The following is a 24,925-nucleotide window of genomic DNA, read 5'->3' on the forward strand; positions in this document are numbered from 1 at the left end:
ATATTAATTTAGTTAATTACCAACATGTTTACTCTAGATACTTGATAAGATTCTTACTTTAACAATATCTTAATTATTATTATTAAATTAATATTTTTTATTAATAAAATAATATGAATATTTCCATTAAAATCCAACTTTTTTCACTAAAAAGAGTAAACCACTTGCACAATGCAGTAATAGGATTCAGAGTTCCAATTTTTTATTTTTCATTTTTTTTAAGCTCGAACCAGCAATTGACAAACTGTGATGTGTTCATTGAATGGGAATGAATCATATGTTTTAATTTTTTAAATTCTGCGTGAGATCAGCGTGAAGATTAGCCCGACTCCGAGTCTGACCAATTTTCCGTCACAGATTCGAAGATCGAAGACACGAATACTCCACGACTGTTATACTGGAGCAGCAGCAGTTCTTTCCAAATAAACATCAAACAGTCCATCACAACCTAAACACATTTCCATTTCATTGTTTAAAGCACATTCTATTACAACTTCCATCACTTCTGATTCGAACCTTGCAGAACATGAACAGACGGAAATAGACTTCACATGGGTTCCAGAACAGAGGAGAATATAGCAGCGAAATAACCTATTACAGTAACCACATGGACTGCTTTACTTAGCAGGGGGTAAAGGAGACGAGCTGCTTGGCCTTAGAACGAAGCCAGGGCCGAACAATCACGACTCCATCGAACAGCTTCGGGACACCACCCTGCAAGGCAGAGATCTTCAGATAGTATTTCATCCCAGACACCACTTGCTGCTGCGCCTTCACCACCTCCGAGAAAGACAGCAGGCCTCCGACGTTATGGGTTTTCCCGTACTCCTCGACGCAGAACCTCCCCAGAGCCTGAACTTCCTTGTTGTACTTCACAGCATTGATCTCCTCAATCCCCCCAAGCCTTCCCCCTCCCAGATTAGCGCTCGCGCCGCAGGCTAGGAGCAAGGCCAGAAGACACAGGGCAGGAACGAAGGATGCCGACACCGCCATTAGAGAGGGTTGTGCTCGAGATTTCCGGTTTTGTGAGGAATGGATTGTGGGCTAGCGGGCATTTGTAGGGATTGGAAGGAGGCGCAGGGACGGTTACGATGCGTTGCAGCGTTGGACAGAGCAACACGCAAATTAAGGCTGCGACAGGGCATGAACGACGTGCCGCGTCTCTGTCTTTCGTTTCCTGTGGATGACAGACTGAGATCATTGAGAACGAGACGACATGGCAGAGGCTAGAATTGGAGTTTCGTAATTCGTCTACGAAAAATATTGCTTATTCTACGGAATCGACTGTGATTAAATTGATGAACCGTCTTCCCTCTCAATCGGACGACAAGATCCAACTAGCCGGCCGTCGGTGACAGTGCCAACAGATCCGATAATGCAGGATACGAAAAGGAAAATCGCATTGGAAATAAGAATTACCCGTGACACCATCAAACAAGAATCGTTACCATTTCTTGGGGGAGGGAGAGAGATTGGGGTAATTTATTACAAATAATCGCATTAAATCGCATTTTCTTGGGGGAGGGAGAGAGATTGGGTTTATACCCTCAACATCTCACAAACTGGGCAAGGCCCACAAAAATAGATCAGGCTACTTTTTACCATTTAATGGACGTCTAATATATATGCTTCAGTTACTTCCGGAGATATGAACAAATTGGGAAAAGAATTACAACATCAGTTATAGATCTGGAACTTGATACAAACCTAGATAATACATTAGTCGCCCACTAAGTGCATATACAGGACTTCTTGGGTTGAAGATTGATATAAAACAGCCTAAACCAACGTATAACTAGCACCATGTGGAGTCTTTCTTTAGTCTCCACACTCGATTTCTCTCGTCAGAAAGGCTGTTTTGACCGTTTTGAAAGCATCTACAATGAGGGCAATTTTAATCCAAGTTGTCCAAAGTTTGATAACTGGATTTAAAGGATGAGCCCCTCTATACTTGTTAACGGACAAAAACAGTTAGACATCGTTCAAGCAATTGCAGAAACATCAGTAGATGGGTTCTTTCTGTCATAGTCCCACAAGTCTCTCAGCTCACCTCTCCTCCATCCCAATATGACAATAACCCCTGCAGAATAAGATCGGTACACCAATATAACATATGAAAATAGCAATAAGAAGAGTTTACCTAGTGTATAACATATGAAAATAGTAATAACAAGAGTTTACCTAGCGTATAACATATGAAAATAGTAATAACAGGAGTTTACCTAGTGTACATGGAACAAGGTATAAAAGTGCAGGTTGACCGTGGCCATCCATCAGATATAAACCAAGATATGTAAGGAAGAGCCCTGTAAAAGGTGGATAAGACTCACTTAATGTCAAAAAAAAAAAATCTCATCCATCCCAAACAATATTTTTTTTTCTGGGATCTACAGCTAATTCAAAAAGACAAACATTGGAGGGAATATGAGTCCTTGAGGCATCCATGAAAATCTCGTCATTTAGAAAAAAGAAAATTTAATATTGAAAGAACATACTAAATTAAACATGCCTGAGAAATTTCATTTAACAAATAAACGAATACTATAATGCTGGCACAAACAGAAAGAACGAATCAAGGCTTACCAAATCCATAGCCCAGTAACAACCAAAGAAAATATCCATTTAAGATGCCTTTCTTACTTGATCTATCATATCTGCGAAATCACCATGAATAAGAAGTGGTAAGAAGGTTCAACGTGATACCTGACAGTTTAAATGCTTGAATGGGCCTAAATTTTCCCGAGTGAATGAAGTAATACAATGAGGTATAACTGAAATGTTAAAAGGTTGCTAAAAAAATATATTACAAGGTCATGATGATGAAAAACTTGAGTCTTTATCCTGTTCAAAAGCATACTACTAACTTGATTAAATAATTCCAGTTTGCTTGTTGAGTTTGCCGGCCTATCTATATTTCTTATGCTTGTTTTGAAATTGAGACCCAATTCTCAACTTTAATGCAATTATGTGTGAAATAAGACGAAGAGCCTTTGGTTAAGATTAAAAGTTCAATACTGAAATTAACATTGGGAGTCATAGCTCGATCTTGATAGAGACAGAATCCTAACTAGTTCCAAAGATATCTACTGAGATGCCCCACCTAAATGCATGTCAACTACCACTTCCAGGATGTTAAGCTTGATTGTTCTTAAGTTTCAGAGGAGGACTGTGTGCATATAAAAATTATCCTGATATCAGATTATGTAAATAATGACAGAAGCTAATTAAGCAAGTAGAGACATGTTTTTAAAATGCAAAAATTTCAAGGAACTAATAGTCCTTGTTGCAGAATGAAATGGAATAAACCTCAGAATACGTTAATGTTTTATCATGTTTAGAACTTCATATTTATGGGAAAAATAAAACATAAGATTGTCTAAATGTTCATGTAACAAAGGTACAAATGAACCTGTAAGAAAATGAGACCAGCAAACCAGGGAATAGTATGTCTCCAAAGCCTATCATATCATATCCACCCCAAGGATCAAAAAATCGAGGGATCCTCAAAAGCATAGGTATGGCAGCCCCACCACTGTTGTCACCACGAGCGACCTATAAAGTAAGACCGATTCAAATATTTAATGCTTCCAGCTTTTCCATGACTAATTCAATACAAATGATAGAAAACCTTTAGAAAAGAGTATGAAAGAAATATATGATGTTATCAAGTGGTTGTCCATATGAAAAGAAAAACACAGCAGTAAAAATGCTAGTTTGAGAGTGTTCCAGTACTAATGTCAACTTAAAATACAATTTAGGCGTTTGGTGTGAAAATAAGATGATCAATACACTAATTAGCTCATTTACAAGTACATCTCCATGCAGTGTACAGATAAGCGTTGGAAAAGAAAATCTTGCTTGAAAAAGGATTCTCTAGAAGTTGGTGTAACTTATTTCTTATCCCCTCTGTTTTTATGCTAAATCATGAAATGTCAGCAGATGACTTGGCAAAAGAGCCTTTAATGAGACCTATCATTACCTCATACAAGTCTGTCTTTGGTTATCAGGATACAGATATGATATACATAGATACTTGTAGACAAATTTGAAGCTTAAGACATAGGTCAAGCAGTACAGGTAGTAGGAGGTATCATACATTGAAAAATAATGTCGACTTCAGGCCATGAGTTTCCCTTGTTTCATCTATCAAGTCAATATATACAGAGATTCTATTCCTAGTGAAATCTGATCAGAGTGGATAAGGGTCTAAAAACTGGGTCTAGTTCAATCAAAGAAAACTGTATAATTGACATTTACAGCCTGTTTAAACCTAATCTGCAATGAAAATTTTTCGTTCATATTCATCTGCAATGAAATGTTAACAAATTTTAACATAAACGAACAGATTCCTGTTCATTCAATGCAAAAAATTTAAAAAGTTCTCCAAATAGTGAAAAACATGAACCAAATAAACAATTTGCATGAAGCATGACAAAGGAATTGATATTAAGCTTACCGCTATCATCACACTTTCGTGGAATATGAGTGGTGATATGAAGACCCAAAATATATCATAGACAAATGCACAACAAAGGAGTACTGCAGCAACCTGATATGATGGTAGAGATTAAGAAAAGAGAAAACATGACAGAAAACCATTAATAAATAAACTTAAGCATTACTGCACCTTGATATTGGGCAAGCGAGCCATTTGCAAAACTGTTATCATCAAACAGATACCCTGCGAAGATGTATCCAAAGATAAATCCATGTTCAATCTGGAAAATATTTCTCGTCTCACTAAATACAAATTCCGATTGAAAATATTTCCAGTTTCATTAATATAACTTCCAATTCAGATTTCAGTAATAAAATGCAAAACTGGCAGGTAACATTTTTAGAACATGACAAAATAAATGGAAGGTTTGCCAAGTATAGTGGCTCAAAGACAAAGGTAGTCTCATGTCCAACTCTACACCTAAACATGGTTACCCTGCAGTCTAGCATTGACCTGAGAAAATCAATCCTGATATGATTCCCTCCAAAAGTCCTGCCAAATTTTATGGTCAATTACATATTCATTCAAAAAAAAAAAAAAAAATGGAGCCACTCCCTACCGACATTTGAAACTAACAGTATCTTTCTATGTGTTTATGGGATAACTTTTGAATATGAAATGGTACGATTTACTTGAAAGTGGTGAAATTGAGAGAGAGAGAAGAGAGACCCTGAAAGATGAAGGGCAGCAGGAAAGTATTTAACTGAAAACATATACAAAGCATGGCTGGGGTAGGAATCCCCCCCCCAAAAAAAAAAAAAAAGTATTCACAAGAAATTCCTTTTTCAGCCAACATCTGCAAGATCATTTGTGCTTCTTAAGGATAAAAGTCCAAGATATGGTTAGAAGGCAGAAGTTTGACAAGAGTGAGAGAACAGGCAATTTGACCTAGTAAATGGCAATGGTGGTCTCCCTCCAATAGGAGAGGAGAAGAGACCAAGACCTGAAAGGGTCTCAAGCACTGAAGGTGGATTCTCAGCTCAGAACAGAAAGCATTCCCAACTTGGCAATTGTGCTAGATTTTTCACTACTGGAATATAAGTCGCAGCGAGCAAGCAATTACATTTCATTAGGAAAGTAAACTCATTATTAAGGCAGATTAACATATTCTAGAAGCTCTAAAAAATTAAAAACTTTATACATTACCCATTTGATCCATAGCAGCATAAACATAATATTTTTTAAAAGATAAACAGATATTTCTCATTTGAAGGAAAGACATGAGAATAAAAAATCAAGCAAGCCAAATAATCCTTACAAGAACATCTTGACCAATCCAGGCAAATGATGCACTCTGATTTGCGGCCCAAATTATTGCGAACACAATGCAGAAGAGTAAAACCACAGTGGATAGAATAGTGACTTCACCAATTAGAGGAAGATTAATTGTCTTCTGTCCACAATTTCTGCGTAGTCTGGAGAAATGCAGAAGACGAAGAGAATATCTAACAGAAGTATATCGGAAAATGATGAAACGAAATTGATTTATGGAGAAACTTTAGTACCTTAAAATCAGCGTTACTATGCAAATATGCATCCCCTGGAAAATTAAATCAACGTTGATTAGAATTTAAGGAAAGTAATGACTAACAAGGGCAGAATCAAATTCAAACAATTCCAACAAAGAACATTTAGAATAACCAAAAATTTACAAAGCTATTTAGAGATTAAAATCCTTCAATAAGTATAGGGTTTTTGAAAAATACATGTTTAATTGGCAAGATATAATAAAGCCAATTGAAGTATACTCCAAGCTCACCTGAGGCATCAAGATGGTTCAATCGGGAAGACAGTGATTCTCTAAGATCTAGTCAACATCTATCATTTGAATCCAGCTTACAAGAAAAATACCAAAAAGAAAAAACTGCAAGAGTAACTGACAAGATTTGCATGAAAGAGATTTACTCTTGAAGGAATACTAAGGAGAAAAATATGCACAACTGCTTGAGCTCAGGACTCTATGGAGATTTAGAGCTGTAAAAAGATGCAAAAATAAGAGAAGGGAGGAAGAAAGGAGAAAGAGAGATAGAGAAAGGAGTGCTTTGAGAGAAGCACACGACGGGGGTGAAAAATCTATCCTATTTTCCGTTTTATTAATTACTAAAGTGACTTGATGTCTATTTATACAACTACCCCTCATCACTCATTACTCATAACTCTCTAACTAGACATCAAAATAACATGTATTCTGGACCATAGATTTCTAACAAAAAACCAATCTTGCTGACACTTCTAAAGATTAGTATAAAACATGTAAAATGACCAAAATACCTTTACTTGATATTTAACACTTTCCTTCAAGCTAGAGCATATATGTCTAGAAGCCCAACTTGTTAAAAGCCATCCCAAATTCATGCTTACTCAAAGTTTAGGTAAATAAATCAATAAGTTGGTCTCCTAACCTAACATATAGAGTAATAATTTCCTTCTTCATCACTGCATCTTGAATGAAGTCGCAGTCTACCTCTATATGTTTAGTTTACTCGTGGAATACTAGACTGTTTGCAATGAAAAATAGCTACCTAGTTATCACAATACATGGTCATAGGTTCTACAAATGTAGGTTCAACTCCTAGAAAACAGATTTTGACCCATGTTAGCTCATTTACTGTGTGGGTTATTGCTTGTAAGTTGCTTCTGCACTTGAGTGAGCCACTAAATTTTGCTTTTTGCTCTTCCAAATTATTAAATTTTCACTTACAAATACACAATACCCAAATGGCAGACTTTCTATCCAGCTTAAACCCTGCATAATTTGCATAAAAAAAAAACTCTCTAAAGGACTGCAGGTTCAAAGAACAACCCCTTCCAAGGCAACCCTTTAAAATACTTCAACATCCTCTAGCAGCTTCCAAATGTACTTTACATGGATAGTGCATGAACACACGCACCACATTTACAACAAACGGTATATCCAGACAAGTAACTATAGCATAAATCAGCTTATCAACCAACCTCTGATACATTGTTTTATTTTTAAGTACATCACTGCACTCATCATGAAGATCATTACCAACATCCATCAATATCTCAATAGGTTTAACTCCTAGAAAATCATACTCCTGTAGCATATCAGTAATATACATTCTTTGGGTTAGAACAATTCCTGCCTTCAAGCAACTTCTATCCCAAGGAAATATTCAAGCGAACCCAAATCTTTGGTTTGAAAATGTTTTGCCAGATGTTCCTTGTATTTCTTCAATTCCTTTTTTTTTCATTTCCTAACAAAATAATGTCATCTACATACACAAGTAATACTACAACACTAGATCTTTTCACAACGAAGAATGTGTTATCACAATGACTTCTAGAAAAATCAAAAGACATTATTACCTCGCTGAACTTATCAAACAATGCTCGAGGACTCTGCTTTAGTCGATAGATTGCCTTATTTAACCGGCACACATTCCCAATTACCACCTAAGCAACATACCCAGAAAGTTGCACCAAGCTCATTTACACTTCCTCTTCTAAATCACCATACAAGAAGGTATTCTTGATATCCAGTTGAAACAAGTACCATCTCAAATAAAATGTTACTGAGCATTTCATAGATTTTGTGAGTTGACTAACTAATAGGAGATCAATAGAAAACTTCGGAAAAAATAATATTGATTGTAATGACAAAGAGGATGTAGGCTGAATTTCACTTATTCCATGGACAAGAAATATAGGCTCATTAGCAAGAATGATTTGTTTAAGATGATGGACTAATATTTGTAAAGAGAGAAGACTTACTTCACATGTGTGATGATGCTCTTGAGTCAATAACCAGGAAGGAATAGGCTTAACATATAAGACAAACATACTTGAATTGGCAAGAGTGGTTGTAGAAAGTGTAGGCTGAGCTATAGATGCAAAGAGGGAAGATATTGTTGTCAACAGAGCAATTCTCTGGGCTAGTTGCTGGAGTTCATCAAAGGAACCAAGGACAATACCAACTGTTTGACTGGAAGAAGTCTCATTGCCATATTGAATAATAGAATTGTCCCATACTGGTTTACCAAACTTATCCCAACATGTATCTGAAAAACAGTTGGACACACCTTCTTTCAACTTTGCCATCACCACAACCTCGACCTCTACCAGAACCTTCACAGCCTTTGCTCCTACCATTACCACCATGACCTCTCACAAAGTTTGATTGCCCTTGAGCATAAAGAGCAGTTGCATCAACCCCTTTAGCTTCTTTGCTACCTTTGATGTCACTGTTGCTTCAACCTGCATTATCATTGAATGCTCTGGCCCCATTACTTCGAGGAACTTTGCTAGATGAATCTGTCCCCGTAGTTTTCTAAGCTCTTTTCATCTATGGTGAAGGGATGCAAATGCTAATTTCATGCAAAATGCTCTACAACTCACTGTAATAATCAGTCACTGTCCTTTCACTTCTTTTCAGACCAAACAATTTAGCATGCAATTCACAAAATCTAGAAAGATTACTCTCCTATGCATATAAAACTTCAAGAGACATCCATATTTCCTTAACTGTTTTGTAGTTCATAATCTAACTTCTCAACTTAGAGTTCGTAGTGTTAAGTAACCAGGTCAGAACCTAACTATCCTCTACTTCCCACTCATCTATACTAAGAATTGGTGGATCATCTCTAATAAATCTGAAAATAAAGATGACATACCTGACATGTGGGTAGTAACTCCTGAGTCAAAAAGCCAGGTGGATAAGGGACACACATGAAGAGCATATGTAATTGAACTAGCTAGAGAGGTTGTAGGAACAAAAGTCTGAGCCATAAATGTCGAGGAAGAGGCAACTGATAACTGAGTCGTACATTGCACTAGTAGTTGTAGTAATTGGTGCAATTCATCATATGATCCTAGTATAGTATTGCTAACCACTTTAGTAGGAGTTTCACTATTCTCATGAATGATCGAGTTCGCCTATGCTAGCTTACCAAACTTGATCCAACACTTGTCTGAGAAGTGGTTTGATTTGCACAATGATTTTATATTTTTTCTCAAATTTACCATCACCTCAGCCTCAACCTTGTCCAAGTCCATCTCTACGTTTGCATCTACTGATACTGCTACAACTTCTAGAAGATTCTATGAAACAAAAAGTATTAAGTGCAAAAGCATCAACCATCTTAACTCCTTTACCACCTCTGGGTACAACAGTAGTTTCAACACGCATGATTCTATAGAATGTAGTAGACAAAGTAGGTACATTATCTTAAGCAAGTAATTGTGCCTTTGCTCCATCAAATTTTGAACCCAGACCATCAAGAAATTTAGCAACTAGTAACTGGCTCCGTTGCTTTCATAATTCCGTTCATCAGTAATAAATGGATGATATACATTTATCTCCTACCATACCCCTAGAAATTCACTATAATACTTGTAACAGGTCTGTTACCTCTCTTGGAGACTGAAAAAATTGGTTTATAACTCATACACTCGAGATAGATTGCTCTCTCGCACATCCAAGGATTCCAGGGACATCCACATCTCTATTGCGGTCTCACCATTTATAATTTGATTCCTCAATTTGGAATCAACACTGTTTAACATCACGTTATAACCTGACAATCTTCTGCCTCCCAGTCATCGTTCATAGGCATAGGGGGGTCATCTTTGACATATTTTGACTTTTGCTTGGCCTTTAAATGCATTCATATTGATTTAGACCAGCTAAAATAGTTTTGCACATTCAATTTCTCTGAAGTTATCACAATGGTATCTTTCCATCACAATTCCCTACTTTCCTTGATGGAATATATACCTCAACGGAATTAGCCATAAGTATCACAAAAAAAGACAATTAGCAATTACAACTTCAGGACACATAGGCATATGGTAAGTGGGCCCCACATCACAAAAAATTAGGGTTTTATGCAATCTATGCTTGAACCCAAATTGATCCAATTTCCACAAATAGAGAGTGATTGTAAATTCAAAAACATCAGATTAGCAATAAATAGGGCTGACATCAGCTTCCAGAAGGATGATGCAGTCAAGGAGTTCAGTATTGGGCTGCGCACCAAGCAAAGGGAGATTTTCCCCAAACAAGAAATCCTTCTAGGACTATCTCATCATAACTACATTGAATGCAGTAGTGGCCAACAACCCTAAGGTTTTGTCAGAAAATGAAAGAAAAAGATGAGTTTTGTTGAACCAGTAGGGCAAGAACCTAGAGGAACCTTCTTTTGAGATGTCACAATCTTCAATGGAGTGAAAAAACAAAGAATAGAGACTCCCAAGCTAGGATTCACTACTCTGATACCATGTCAAAATGAAAATAAGAGAGTAGAGAGAGAGAGGAATTGAAGGAGGTAAGAGAGAAGAAGTTGAAAAGAGAGAGTTTTAATTAACTCTCGTTGGGGGTCATGCTTGACCCCCTCATCACTTTTATTAAGTAAAAAAGAACAATATTACATAATTGCCCCTATACACTTGAAATCACTTAAAACCTTGTATCTCCCAATATACATAATCAAATTACATGGAAATAAGTCTAGGGATATAATTAAACATGTAAAATAAGATAATATAAACTTCAAAAGCAAAATATGATGTGAAAAGACAAAACTACCCCTCAATAGATTTTCTAACATAAAATTTCACGCTTGGTACTTCTCTCCTCCACTAGGACCGCTCTTTTATCTAAATCCTCTCTTGTCATTGTCATAACATAAAATCGAAAAGGTGGCTGAAGGCATCAAACGTAACTTAACACTGGGACAAAATAAGAGCTGATCTCGGTGTACAATAGCTACAACTTGCAAACATAAAAATGTCGGAGGTACTTTGCCAATGAAAACCACCTTTTAAATTGCTTTTGCAAAGTATGGATCTATACAAGATTCATGGCTTTCAGTATCTCATATCTTGACAGGAGAATGAGGGTGTGGATGGCTTTTTCTTTTTTTTATGAAAGGTGATTTTATTAAGAGAGCCAAAAAGGAGGAGCTAGCTCCTAACAACAAGAGATTGCAAGAAACTCCCTACTTGGCTAAAACATCAGCCACAAAATTTGCTGATCTCGGGATGAGAGACCAAAAACAGTCAAATAAGTTGACAATTTCCATAATTTCAAAAAATGTGTCCCAATGGCACCACGGAGGTGCAGAGGAATTCTCACACCAGCCGATCACCACCTTAGAGTCTCCCTCTATGAGGATGGGTCCCGAACAATGATCGTGAAAAAAGCGGAGCCCATTAAGCATGTTGTGGAGCTCGGCCTTCGAGGAATCTGCAATACCGAGAGGGCCAGAAAAGGAGACGATCTGGTTCCCAAGCGAGTTACGAATCATTCCCTCAAAACCAGCTAAGCCAAGGTTGCTGAAAGAGGATTTGTCAAAGTTTAATTTAAGTACACCAGTAGACGGCGGGGTCCACCCAAAATTAACTGCAGGCTTTGAAGAGGTGTGAAGCTGGGCAAGACATCTTCAATTGTCTCTGATGGAAGATCCTGAGGAGGAGGAGAAGGCCTTTCGAGGGTGGAGCCATGTAGCAATATTTCCTGAGATAGTTTCAATGACTCTTTCTTGAGAGTTGAACTTGGCATTGGATCTCCTTTGATTGTGCTCTAACCAGAGACCCCAAGGAATGAAAGCGGAGCAAGCCGAGATCATCATTTTTCCAAGATCGGGGACGGAGGTCCCAGCAAGCATTCGACAGATTGCAGGGAAATCCGCAGGGAAGCAGGGTTCGAGTCCAATTCGATTGATAATCGACATCCAGATCTCCCAAGAGAAAGGGTATAGGAGGAGCAGGTATGGCATTCAATTGTGATTCTTCCTCTCCTTCACAGACCTTGAACAATCAATATTTGGGTGGATTGGCAAGTTGGTCAGGAAATAATGTTTATATAGTTTTGCAACGATTTGCTGGAACATATTGAAGGAAAGGAACTTCAAAACCTCTGATAATTTGTTCAACTAGATTGTTGGGTTAATAGAAAATGTAATCCACAATTCTACTTTAGGCTAGCAAATTCATGAGCTTAGCAACTTGTCAGATGCTATTCTTTGAGACAATCGGCAATCATTCACCTCCTTTTCTAACAGTAGAGTCGATTCCCTCACTGAATAGACCCCTGAAGGGTGGGCTGCATTAAGTTCATCTTTTTTAGTAATTCTACGGTCTATGAGTCAACCAAAAATATCTGATAGGTATACTTTTGCCCCTGTTGATCGTTCTGATTTTCCAGAAGCAAAGGAAGAGCAGTGCAGGGCGTCTTAGTAGTCGTCATTAGTTGGGCCGCAGCAGTAAAAGGAGTCCTGGCCCAAGCACTTGGAGTTTCTTCTTTTTCTTTTTTGTTAAGCAAATCAGGACAAGTGAGATTCCATGACATCTGATGAAAGTCAAAAGGCTGATGTGCTGAAACAACTATGATAGTTGGGGCTATAATATGTACTGCAGACTTTTGAGTTCTATATTCTATCTTCCTTTTCTTCTCAGTCTGAGGCATCCCAAACATTTAAGATTTCTCAGGCAGATTTTTTATGTGACTAGATGTGACTTGCAACAACATTGATGTTGCCAAAACTTAATTAGTGGAGTATGGCAGCTAGTGGGTTCAATTTGGAAGAGTTAAGAAGCATATAAAAAAGCATTAAAGAAATGAATAGAAAACAGTGGCCTAATTGGACTTGGATAAAATTAATTGCATGTTAACTTCGGTAGAGACACAAATTTAAACCAAGATCCATACAAATCTTAGAAATTCAGGGGCAAGACAAACACTGCACAGCTACAAAAGAAAATCCCTGACATAAATTAGAAGTGATGTTCCTGATCTATCACAAGAAATGTCAGCACAATTTCAACAATGGAATATGACAAATGTCTGGATAAAAGGTTTACCTCTGTGCCACCAATGCAGAATAATACAATCAGCACCCAAATGAACCAAGAAGACATAAAGAAGTATAATAGTACTAAGAACACGGATGCTGATATTACAAAAACTACAGCTCCCTTTGCGCTAATGTCCAGAGTCTCTGAGTCATCCTTGTTAGCTGCTGCAGCACTGGGAAGATCCTGAACAACAAACAAGTGCACAAAAAGTAAAACACGTATGTCCATTTTCACATTCCATTTTAAAGCACAACAGTACAAGATTACTAAATTTTAATCTTTTATACCAAAAAAGTTTTTTGGTAACAAACACACAAAAAAAAAAAAAACATACATATATCAACAGAAGTTTAGAGTAGATATCAAAATTGCCGCCACAATGCGAGTTCAATTAGTAGATAGCAAGCTTTTATTGCAGTTGATTGTCCTAATATTAATCTTGAAAAAGTTTAACCCTCCAACATGATGAAGCCATCAAGAAAAAACATTGATAAAAGTGAGAATAACTAAGCAAGTACCCAAGAAAGGTCAGTCACATATTCCAACAAACAATAAAGAGATCGTTGGATGAATGCACCATTACAGCAGCCTTCCTGTTCTCATGAGCACCTCATACTTTATTTGTGATTGTATTCTTGATTAACATAGATAAGTTAGACTAACCTGCATATACACAATTATCATGATTTGAAGATCATGAAATAAGGTTTCAATGTCACTCAACAGAAACGGTTTCATTGGTCTCTCTTTGTAGTAAAGCAAGAAGAAAGAAAACAAACTGCACAGGTTAACAACTATATAGAGAATATCAATAAGATTTCTCAACAATCTCTTCATGACCAAACAGGGACAAGTAAGAGTGAACTATGGCTTATTGTCTTACATGTGGAGAAAGAAAGTCTGGTAAAAGGAAATGAATCATTGTGTTTCATGGACATGCAATCTAATTTTCCCACATTAGGTGAAGGAAATGTCAACATTTTGGGCTTTCCTTTTTTTTTTTGGTAAGTTTGATTGGCTTTCATTGCTTAGAGAAGCATCTTTACAGAGATGGGAGAAAAGCTATGCACCCCTTGCACAACAGGAGGGAAGGAGTTTCCAACAACCACTGCATGGTGAGCAATTCCCTCAGCCAAGACATAACTCATATCATTAACAGTGCATAAAGTACACCGCCATGTCACATTGAGTAGAGTAAATAAAACTTTAATCTCTTCACACATATAAATGAATCACCATGGTGGGGGAGAACTATATTCATCCAGCAGATTACAATTGTAGAGTCTCCTTCTATAGTTACTGGACTGAGAATTTGTGACTATACAACTTGATACCTCACCATAAAGGTTTCACAGCAGCTTCACTCAAATCACATAGCCCTATATAGCCTAACAAAGCTTTCAAAGTCCTTTCTGTACTTGCTTTCCATAGCAATCATGGCACCACTGCCATTGCCACCTTCCACAGGGTCCAGCCCTGTGTGTGAAGATTTCAAGAATAACATTAAGCTATGAACTCTGAAAATGAAATTGGAGCACATAAATGGATCCCAAATTCATTAATGACAACTTCCCAAACTGCAAATGATACTGGGAAACGCAACAGAAAATGATCTAGTGATTCTTCAACCAAACAGCAAAATTTGCATAGTGAATTAATCACTGAGCACCCACTTTTCTGAAGTTCAAGAGAAGGAGTTTTCCATCAGCTGCTGTCCATAGGAAGTGTAAAACCTTTGGATGGTCAATTAACTTGCAGGTGAGGAATACTTATCCATTCCTGCATTGCTAAAAGCCCCAAGAAAATGACTATGAAGTGAAGAAGTGAGAATTAACCAGAGGTTGCCAAGGTCCACACATCCACATAGCAGTACAATAACTAAGAAAACAATAACGTAAAAGAGTCGATCTAGCACTAACGTTCATTAGAAAGAATAATGTACTGATGCTATATTGATACCATGAATGCACCAGTTTGGCCAAACTAAATCAAGTCAAGAAAAAGACAGAGAACCTAACTTACACAATTAGTGAAAACTAGGTCGAATGTTCAGACTGACAAACTCAAATATATCAAAATAGATGACAGAATAAACCATTTCTTCTTTGTTTTTCAGTGTAAATCGGCAGCATTCGTATGAATAACAAAATAACTAGTGATGAACGAATATGTTGAAAGCACACTCAGCCCAATTATACTACTTTAGGGAAATAGTATAACAAAAATATGAATTTGTCTATGATGATGAGGTGCTTTTTGAGAGAAGGAACCTTTCTTGTCAGTTCATTATACCGCTCATCACTTGGCTCACATGCAATATAGTCCTCCCAGAGTGTTGCACAAAGAATGGTACCAACAGCCATCATCCATAAGAAAATCTCAGAAAAGTCCACTACTGGCCGTTTTGGAGAGTAAAGTAGAAGCTCAACTGCAGTGGGAAGTATTTGGTCAGCCCGTCACTCATCTGTAATTAAGTCCTTTCTTTTTATATGGAATCTTCTTATTTAGCAACCAATCAAATTAACCAATATCATAGAAGGATGGAAAAGGCCTCTCCCAGCAGAGAAACCTAGAAACTAGAAACTGTCTCAGGACTCACCTTTCCCTTTGGCAAGGAAACTTTTTATGGCATCCCCAGCTGACTTTGGAATCATCACAACAGGAATTTTAATGTTAAGGGAAGTATCATTTTCTGTGCAGACCATCTTGTAAAGATCTGAAAAGGATGATGGGAAAGAACACATTAAAAAATCTTATCACAGAGAGAGAGAGAGAGAGACAAAGAGAGTCCTACTGTGTACATTGAACATCAGTATGGGCCAATTAAAGACTCAGAAACGGTCATTTGAATTCAGATAGAAATGTTGTTACTTCTGCATCATTTATTGCCAGTAAGACATGAAAGACAAATAGAATATATCCTGGCAGAGAAAGAGCATGTTTAAACAATAAGATTATTACCTTCTTTATCATTTATAACCAGTAAGCCGGAAGCACCACCCAATTCTGCAACTTCAGCCTTCGCAGTGAATGCACATTCTCCACGTTCAGCCAAGGCAATAGAATTGGATACCTGAATTAAAAGCAGCTTGTTCAGAAAAAGACAGAACTAATTAAGCTTGTAGAAGATCAGTTAGCACCACAGAGAACATGGCACATAATCCTTAGAAAAAATGTCAAAGTTGATATAAAAAGATGATCTGAACTTAACATCTTTAACATAGATTCACCAAAGGTCTATCCATGAACATGATGCTAATTATGAATATATGTGATACTACACAAGATTTTGTACCTTTTTTCTTAAAAATGACGAGAACATGATTTTGTTTCTTGTTGATGTGCAACTTTGAAGTAGCAGATTTTTTATTTCTTTTGCAAAGAAACTGTTATTATATGCAGACAATATAGAAGTAGAGATTACCCCTTCCTACATTTTTAACAGTTAGCTCCCTCATGAAATACAAAGAATAAAGCCAAAAGACAATTTGAGAATCTCCAACCATAGAAATAAGTGGCATATCAACCAAACTACTGATGCCTAGGAATCCGCATCCAAGATACCACATACAATAAGTAATTTTAGAAAGTAATTTGAGCTGATGTATTATGATTCTTGTTATCTGCTAAAGGATATTAAAAAACCACATCCAGAAATGGAGAAACTATAGTTGTCTTCAAACGACTAGAGAAAATACGAAACCTCAACCACAATAAGATTGTACTTATGAAATCATTATCAATTTGTTGCAGATCCTACCAAATAAAGAAGTGAATACAACCTCACTCAAAAAAATTGCAGCAAGTATCAATGTGGAATTCTCTTTTTATCTCCCCCACCCCCCAAATTACTGAAAAATTGAACAACATGATTACCACAAACGCTCTTTGTAGGATAGGATGAATAATAGAGCAATGGTAGAAAACAGTCAAACAAAATTAAGTAGAAGACGGTCAAAATCCCCTAAATTGTTACGCATGAAAGTGATCAGATAGTCATTCAAATTGTAACAGGAGAGGGAACTATTATAAACAAAACTAACAATGAAAAAAAGCTTCTCAAAGTTGCTTTTCTTCGTTTTTTTTTTTTGTAAACTTTTTTAAGGGGAAAATGCACAAGAAGTTTAGCTACAAATGGTGCAGCTAACTCATTTAATAACAGGGAAAGAACAACCTTTGAAGTTGATTGAGCACAGCAGTCAGGAGGATTCGCCATAACAGCAGGTAATCTAAGGGCTTCAATGGCATTACTAGGCAAAACAGCACCAAATCTAGCACTTAACCCGACCACGCTCTTCTTTTCAACACCATCAACCCAGTTCTTCACTTTAACCTGAAAGCAATTCAATTCTTTATTGACACCAGTGAAGAAGAAAGCAACTCTACCATTTTAGAACTATGAATAGTAAATAATTAGAAATAATACAGAACAAAAGGGACACTCCAATCAAATAATAAAGTATCTTCTTTTAAATAAATAAATGTAAATGGAACACATGGAACCAATGCACATCAGAAAGTTCATGCATGGATAGAAAGAGAGCTAAAAACCCGCATATTCCCCAAGAACTTCTCTGCCTCAGATGCTACACATATTAGATGAAAAGAACACGTTGTGAATTGAAAGAGAGAATTTCTATGGTGCATCAATAGAGGATTGGCAGCATTACAATAACTTATTCAAGTAAAGGGAAATTTGAAGTTCAAAACCTAGTAAAATTATGTTCAAAGATTTTGTTTTTATCAATAGTTATGAGACACACCTGGTCATTAGATACACAAGAAATTTCATCATCACCTTTTAACTCCTCCAAGTAAACTGATACTGCGAAAGTATAACCAACTGTAACATATGCTTGTGATGCTTGTCTTCATCAAGAGCCATGAAATCACATTTTCTTAATGTATGAACCCAAAAAAAAAAAAAAAAGAGAAAAAAGAAACCCAGCATTGCCTCTAAAACCCATCATCAGAGGAGTGATATGCATTTTGAGCAATCTTTCAGTTAAATGCTGATAATGTTGTTAAATGATCTAGTATCAATTGTAAAGAAAATCTTATTTTAAAGGTTAACTGCCAAATATGTCCTAAACAGGTTAGAGGATCACTGTTGCAGAAAAAAGATGTTTGAGGTATCTTACTGACCGATCTTATTTATGCAATCCCAGGGAGAGAAGAACATTGGCTATCCCTAGCCTCCCCAAGAATAGTGAAAAAGCTTAATGTTGATGGACTGTTGCCAGAAGTATAATAGAAGGGCATTCCATAAATATATTTGCCTCAGCAAGAGAAAAGCTCCTTTCAGTTGGAGCCCATGGATATGTTGAAGGAACTTTTACTTTTATCTAAGTTGGAATTAAGTATGGCCATGTAAAAAAAACAGCCATTTAAAAAAAAAGAAAAAAAAAGAAAGGTAAGTGTAATAGCAGATAATTTAGATGAAGGAGAAGACTTTTAAGTAGCAAAGAATCTTCACTCTACATCTGGGCAGAAGACCCTCAGAGATACTTTTTTCTTTTTGAATAATCTCATGAGGTACACATAAGTAGCAGTAAGTACCAAATTAACAAAACCATTAAAATTCTTGTCCGATTAAAAATTCTGGAACAACCATTCTGGACTCCAGTGGGAAAACTGACCATGAGATTATAAAAGAAATATATGCCAGGTTACGTCATATAATAAACATAAAATCCTATTGTCCTAGATCACCAGTTGATGTCATTAGCTAGCTGGATAGGACTACTCCGCTACTCCAATTTGACACAATAATTAGTTAGCAGGTTAAAAAATAAAAAAAACACTTGTATACATCACATTCCCTTTCAAAAACTGCAGAGTGAAAATTACATGTTGAAAGATTATGTACATGCTCAAGTTTCTAGATGGTTTTGAAGTATCTCATCAAGTATATGTGTTCGAATGGCATTCTAGATAGAACTCAATTCTTTACCATATAGTGCCTCAAATCATAAGAAGAAGCCATGAGAGAAATCAGTACATAACAAACTGGCTTGGAGTAACCTACATCCAAAATTTTAAAGCTGAAAAAGACCAAAATACGGGAAGCACTATCTTCTTAAAATTATGCATAAGACTAAACCTGGTTTACGAAGAAAAAAAGAAGCAAACGACGGATCTCTTTGGCTTACCAACTCGAAATTGTTACTACAGCCCGGAGTTTTGGGTGAATCATCATCCCGCGAGACATCATCTGCGTAGGACAGACGGAAGAGGAACAACAAGAGGAGAAGGAGACAAGATCTCATCGTGGCTGCTGATAAATGCGCAAAAAAATCTAACAAAATGAGAATCGTTCTCAGTCAGAAAATGAACAGATGAGAGAGATAAAAGCTAAGAACGTGAAATCCCGCGAAGCCAGCGGCCTTGCTCTAGCTTTCTCAGCGTTTACGCCGCATCGACGGGAGGTTCGCGAGAGAAAGGCAAACAGGGGATGCACAAATTGGGTGCCACAGGGGAAGAGGAGAAGTTTGGAATTCCCGGGAATGAAGTGCTGCTCACGTCCATGGGACGTCCCCCGTTCCGTTGCCAACATTCGGACACTGACCAACATAGCATGGGACCCACATAAATCCTTGACTGCTGGCTTCTCTAATTTCCTTAGCCACATGGAGTACAAACTCAAAACCATGATTCGCTGACTCGGCCGTTGACTCGCGACCCGGACGAACTATGGTCTTCTGACTCAGACTCGAAGTACCCGAGTCCAGGAAGATGGAAAATGGAGACACGGTGTCCCCTATCATCTCGATTAAGGGTGGACATGGACGATTCGATTTTTTTGTGCTGGCGCCGACAGACTAGTGGACGACGACGGGTCGACAGCTGGCTGGATCCGGTTTAAGCGACTGCTGAGACACGAGACGATAGGAAAGAAAATTGGGAAAGGCAGAAGGTACCCAAACATAAAATTGTTAATTCCTTGTAAAAAGAAATTCAATCTGAATCATTACCTTTACAATACAGGGTATAAACGACCAAAAAAGTGTTAAATTTGTCCGCATAAATGTATTTTCCTTAAATACCCCTATTAAAGTTAAAAGGTACTTTAAAGTTTATTAAATTCAATGTAATTTATATCCCTTATTAGTGCCCTCTGTATTTCACTTATGCTCGGTACAATGTACTAAAACTTGTTAGTGCCCTTGGTAAATTGGGAGAGAAAGTAAATTACAAATATAATTCACTTTTCCCCCATTTTTAAGTATAACCCGAGGGAAAGTGAATTCACTCGGGTCGAGCTTTGAATTCACTTTTCCTATGTCAATTACATCGGGCCGTTGGGAGGGTTATCAAACGAAAGTTTGGAGAAAATTTTTATTGGCTCCTCTCTCGCTCGCGACCTTCGGTGATTTCAATCGCCCCCTCTACAACCTCTCCCCGACGCTCATTGAATATTTCTTTTTCTCATCATCCCCAACACTGACGACCTTCGGTGACTTCTCTCCCCCCTCTATAACCTCTCCGACTCGATTAAAAAAAACTAGGGTTTCTTCCTAGAAATCGAAGGTTTATCCTTTTTGTTGTTTCGGCTCCATTTTCAGAATCGTTCCTCTGCTTCTACATCCCCTCTTGTTCTATTCGACATAAATTTTGGTAGTTCTGTAAGTTCGGAATCGTTCCTAGCCTATACCTTCATTTTATGTCACATTTAGTCCAATTTCACAAAATTTCTTTCTCTGGATTGTGAGATGAAGGGATGGATGCCATGAGTCCTCAAATTTCAAAGGTGAATGTCGGGTAATGTATTGGAACTTACAGAACTTACAGACCTGTATCTGACCACTGTTTCCGACAGTGATGTTGGAGATTATCCAACATGCTTATTTCTAGTGTGTTTGTGTATTAAACCAAATAAGTTAATGATCTTGTTGATCATCTAGTACATAATGGGGTTTCCTGTGATCACCTAGTAGGAAGAAAACTTACAAAGCTATGATCACCTAGTAGTGATCATCTAGACTCTTTGTACTAATTTGGTCTTTGGTGTTATGATCCCAATTCAACTCAAAGCTCAGGAAGCAAATCACTGAAGAAGGAAGAAAATATAAGATGAAAATGTAGTTATTCTAAGGAGGTCAGAATTACATTCCTATAATTTTTTTCTAGAGTGCCCATCTACATTATTTTTGAACTTATATCATAGCTATGAACTATGAGTCTAGGTCTGGACACACTATACTAAGTAATTCCAATTCCACAACCACAAGAAAGTCATGAACAACACCCATACCCAGCAGAAGCAACACTTGCATCAAAACTTCCTCTATCAATAACTGTATTGAAACGGGAATCCCTGTGTGAAAAACTTCTATTTCCGACATTGCTAGTATTAGACTTCTCTTTTCCTATCTCAGAAAGAGATGGAGAAGATTCAGCCAAATTTCTTTTGGACTCATGTTCATCATCAACTTTTGCAATCCTAACAAAGAAATGAGAGTTCCTAATTCGACTCCAGAAGTGTTTGAGTTCTTTCTTTGTGTGTTTATAGGGTTTTATTTTGTTGCTTACCATTTTAGACAACAATACCATTTTTACTCATGACAGTAGCAACCTTAAATGGGGTTATAACTTCAATATCCTGCTTTGAGCATATATTTGGGGCTTTCAAAGCTCGTTTCAAGATATTAAAAGATGTTTCTCCCTTAGATTTTGATGTCCAGGTAAAAGTTGTGATTGTTTATTGTATATTGCATAATTATATACGCATGGAAGATTACAGGGATTTATTTGAAGATGAAGAAGATGATTTTGGTGGAGAACATTGTGAAGATAACAAAGCAAAAGAAAATGAAGACAGTGATAGTGGAGATGATTTTGAGGATGAAGTGGACACTCAAATAAGTACTCAAAGGGAGTTTGTAGTGCAATCTACCAGAGCATTATATTTTCGAGATGTATTAACAATTCAGATGTGGCAAAATTATTGACTATTATGTTTTAATGCCATTAAATATTTTTTGTGTTGTATTTTGTATGTACAGTTGTAGTTTTTTTTATATTAAATAGGTGATTGAGTTATATTTGTATTATTTTTATTTTTATTATTACGATGTTTGCGTAATACACTGGGTAATGAATTTAACAAAATATAAGAGCATAAATATTTGTGTAAACACTTTAAGAGTGAGAATTTAAACACTTTTAATATAATAATTTTATTAAGTTTTTGGATATTATAAAACTAAGTATTTGTGTAAATATTTTTTATAATTTATGTTAATAAATTAATATTATTTTAATTTTACTAATATATATTAAGTTAATAAATATTTTATAATATAATTTTTATTAATTATTTCATATTTAGATATTACAAAATTAAAATTTGATTACAATTTTAATAGTATAAAAGTAAGCATTTGTTTAATTATTATATTTTATATATTTTATTTATTAACTAATATTAATTTAATTTTCTGAAAATCAGATATATCAAAATATTTTATTTAAGAAATAATTTCTCTACACTTTACACCGCACTTTCCATTGCCCACACTGACACAAACAAGTACTATAAAGTGCACACTAACAAAAACAAAAACTTTATACTGCACTTTCCATTGCACACACTAACACAAACAAGCGATTCACTTTCACTTACACTTCACTAGGGAAAATACTTACAATATCCCTCTAACTTTCCCCGACACTTACAAAGGGCACTAACCCCCTAAAGAGAGTTATTACACTTATAAGACCCCATGGGTTGCATTTGGGGAAATTGTTTCTGACTCAAAACCTGGCGAGGTTTTATTTCCAACCCCATCCCCACCCTGTGGGGTGGAAATAGAACCCCAACCCCGTAATTTTTGGGTTGCGTCAGATTGGGTTCCCCATGAACCCGACCCAATAGGAGGTTTTGGTTTTACACTATACCTTCTATTGTGCGAAAAGATTCTTTCTTTTGGGATGGTGGCTTGCCTTCCCTTATGCAGCACTAGCCATGTGTACATAATAGAAACGTATGAGGTCAAGTCTAGCATTCAAAGAGGAAGAATGCAAATTGTGCTAGATCACTTGACGACAGGAAATCCACTTCTAGATATTGTATTTTAGTTAGAGGTAACTTGGTAACATAGAGAAGCAAAAAATAAAATATTGTTGTGAGATCTAGTGCAGAAGCAGAGTACATGGAATATATTGATGTAGATTACCATTGTATATGGGAGAAATTTTAAGTTGATATTTCATCTCAAGGACAAGTGACAAGCAGTCTTACGAAACCAGTCACATATATGATTCATACCACTATATGCTGTAAGCTAGATATCTATGATGTTTTCTCTCCTTCTTTTTGAGGGGGAGTGTTAGAAGATAAGATTGTAGTATAGTGGCAAGATGTAATTTTCCTTTAATTTTTTGCCCATTTTCATATTTTCTTAGGGTAAATGGTAATGATGTAATTATAACTATTCTTCTTATTATAAATATAATTGAGGATAAGACTTTAACCTAAATCCTCCTCCCTCTCTCAAACCTCTTCTCATCTTCAGACACTCTCCTCTCGTACTCCACTCTTCTTCCTCTCATTCTTCTTCTCTCACTAGTGCTGAATATCTACGGTGCTATCATGGGATCCTAAATCTTACAGTGTAGTTGATTAAAGCAACAACAGAAAGAAAGAACAAAGAAAGGAAAGACAAAAAAGAAAGGAGAAGAGAGAGACTTTATCTACAAAGCACAATTGTGCTCTCTTGCATGCTTACATACTGCACTTTGGGGCAAATTTTGCTCCATTCCATGTGGGACAACAACTAGAGCCTACATAGACTGAACCTAGATGTTTTTCTTTTGGTTGTTAAATAACCCACTACTCCTTTGGGCTTTAAGCAACCAATTACAAGACAATTTTAACTGAACTAGGAAATGTAATATGACATAAATTTTCTATTGTAAATAAAACTTCACATGGGCATAGATCATGACTTCCAACACCACCAATAATTTGATGGGTGTCTTAGTTTCCAATATTAGGTCATTCATCTATTACTTATTGAATATAAATGATTTTCATTGATCTTCTTCATACTTGTTTCAAAGACACCGAGAGAAACTCTCCGAGACAGTTAAGAATTTTAAGTAATGGCGAACGGGGTTTTATATAGTGTTCACAGGGAAACCCTTGTGCTGCATAAATCTCCCAGGTGTGAAAAGAGGCGCCTAATAAAATGGCGGCTCAAACCTGTCCTTACGCAGGTAGTATCAGACATTTGGTGAGAAAATCGTTAATCATTTTCTACCCACGAACCCAAAGAAAAAGTTTCGTCTCTTGATCACGAGCACATAATAAAAAGAAGCTTACAAGCTTCATGTTGCCTGCAAGTTGATGGCCCCATGAAAAACTTTCAGTAAAGCCTTCAATCAGCCAAACCTTTCTGAACATCATGGCTCTGCAAAAGAAGAATTTTGCTTGGTGCATTTCTACCAAAGCAGAAACGGGAATAGAGGGACGAGCAGCGACGGCTCGATTCTTCAGAGAAAAAAAAGCATGTTTTGCTGATCCACTAAGAAGACATGTACTTGCATACGACGAGACCCAGATAAAGAAAAAGCGGAAATACTAAAACACGGTCGCAAACATAC

General features: G+C 36.7%; 2 protein-coding genes across 2 annotated transcripts; both read right to left on the reverse strand.

Annotated features, from left to right (window-relative positions):
- Nucleotides 1–621: 621 nt before the first annotated feature.
- Nucleotides 622–993, reverse strand: LOC137951105 (cysteine proteinase inhibitor A-like). The gene has a single exon (XM_068797726.1). It carries the CDS (start codon nucleotides 991–993, stop codon nucleotides 622–624), a length of 372 nt encoding a protein of 123 aa, XP_068653827.1.
- A 631-nt stretch (nucleotides 994–1,624) lies between these two features.
- On the reverse strand, nucleotides 1,625–19,815 carry LOC137943594 (signal peptide peptidase-like 2). The gene is made up of 14 exons (XM_068789064.1): nucleotides 19,471–19,815; nucleotides 17,493–17,651; nucleotides 16,280–16,391; nucleotides 15,918–16,034; nucleotides 15,589–15,746; nucleotides 13,325–13,501; nucleotides 6,004–6,038; nucleotides 5,757–5,913; nucleotides 4,628–4,681; nucleotides 4,457–4,549; nucleotides 3,410–3,552; nucleotides 2,584–2,654; nucleotides 2,223–2,306; nucleotides 1,625–2,080 (listed from the first exon to the last, which is right to left on the reverse strand). The coding sequence occupies exons 1-14, from the start codon at nucleotides 19,585–19,587 to the stop codon at nucleotides 1,983–1,985; spliced, it is 1,575 nt and encodes a 524-aa protein (XP_068645165.1). The 5' UTR covers nucleotides 19,588–19,815; the 3' UTR covers nucleotides 1,625–1,982.
- Nucleotides 19,816–24,925: the final 5,110 nt, after the last annotated feature.

This window comes from Aristolochia californica, unplaced genomic scaffold (genome assembly GCF_029961685.1).
Source record: "Aristolochia californica isolate CCGP_79_NKW_82.1479 unplaced genomic scaffold, dmAriCali1.0.hap1 SCAF_1, whole genome shotgun sequence".
Lineage (NCBI taxonomy): Eukaryota > Viridiplantae > Streptophyta > Magnoliopsida > Piperales > Aristolochiaceae > Aristolochia > Aristolochia californica.

What these genes read in the sequence shown, in the direction of transcription:
- LOC137951105 (XM_068797726.1), bottom strand. Translation starts at nt 993, where the DNA reads ATGGCGGTGTCGGCATCCTTCGTTCCTGCCCTGTGTCTTCTGGCCTTG.
- LOC137943594 (XM_068789064.1), bottom strand. Translation starts at nt 19,587, where the DNA reads ATGAGATCTTGTCTCCTTCTCCTCTTGTTGTTCCTCTTCCGTCTGTCC. An exon ending in TCTGCATTGGTGGCACAGAG is followed by an intron (nt 6,039 to 13,324) that starts GTAAACCTTTTA and finishes TTAATTTTCCAG; the next exon opens with GGGATGCATATTTGCATAGT. An exon ending in CTGGTCTCATTTTCTTACAG is followed by an intron (nt 2,655 to 3,409) that starts GTTCATTTGTAC and finishes GTGATTTCGCAG; the next exon opens with ATATGATAGATCAAGTAAGA.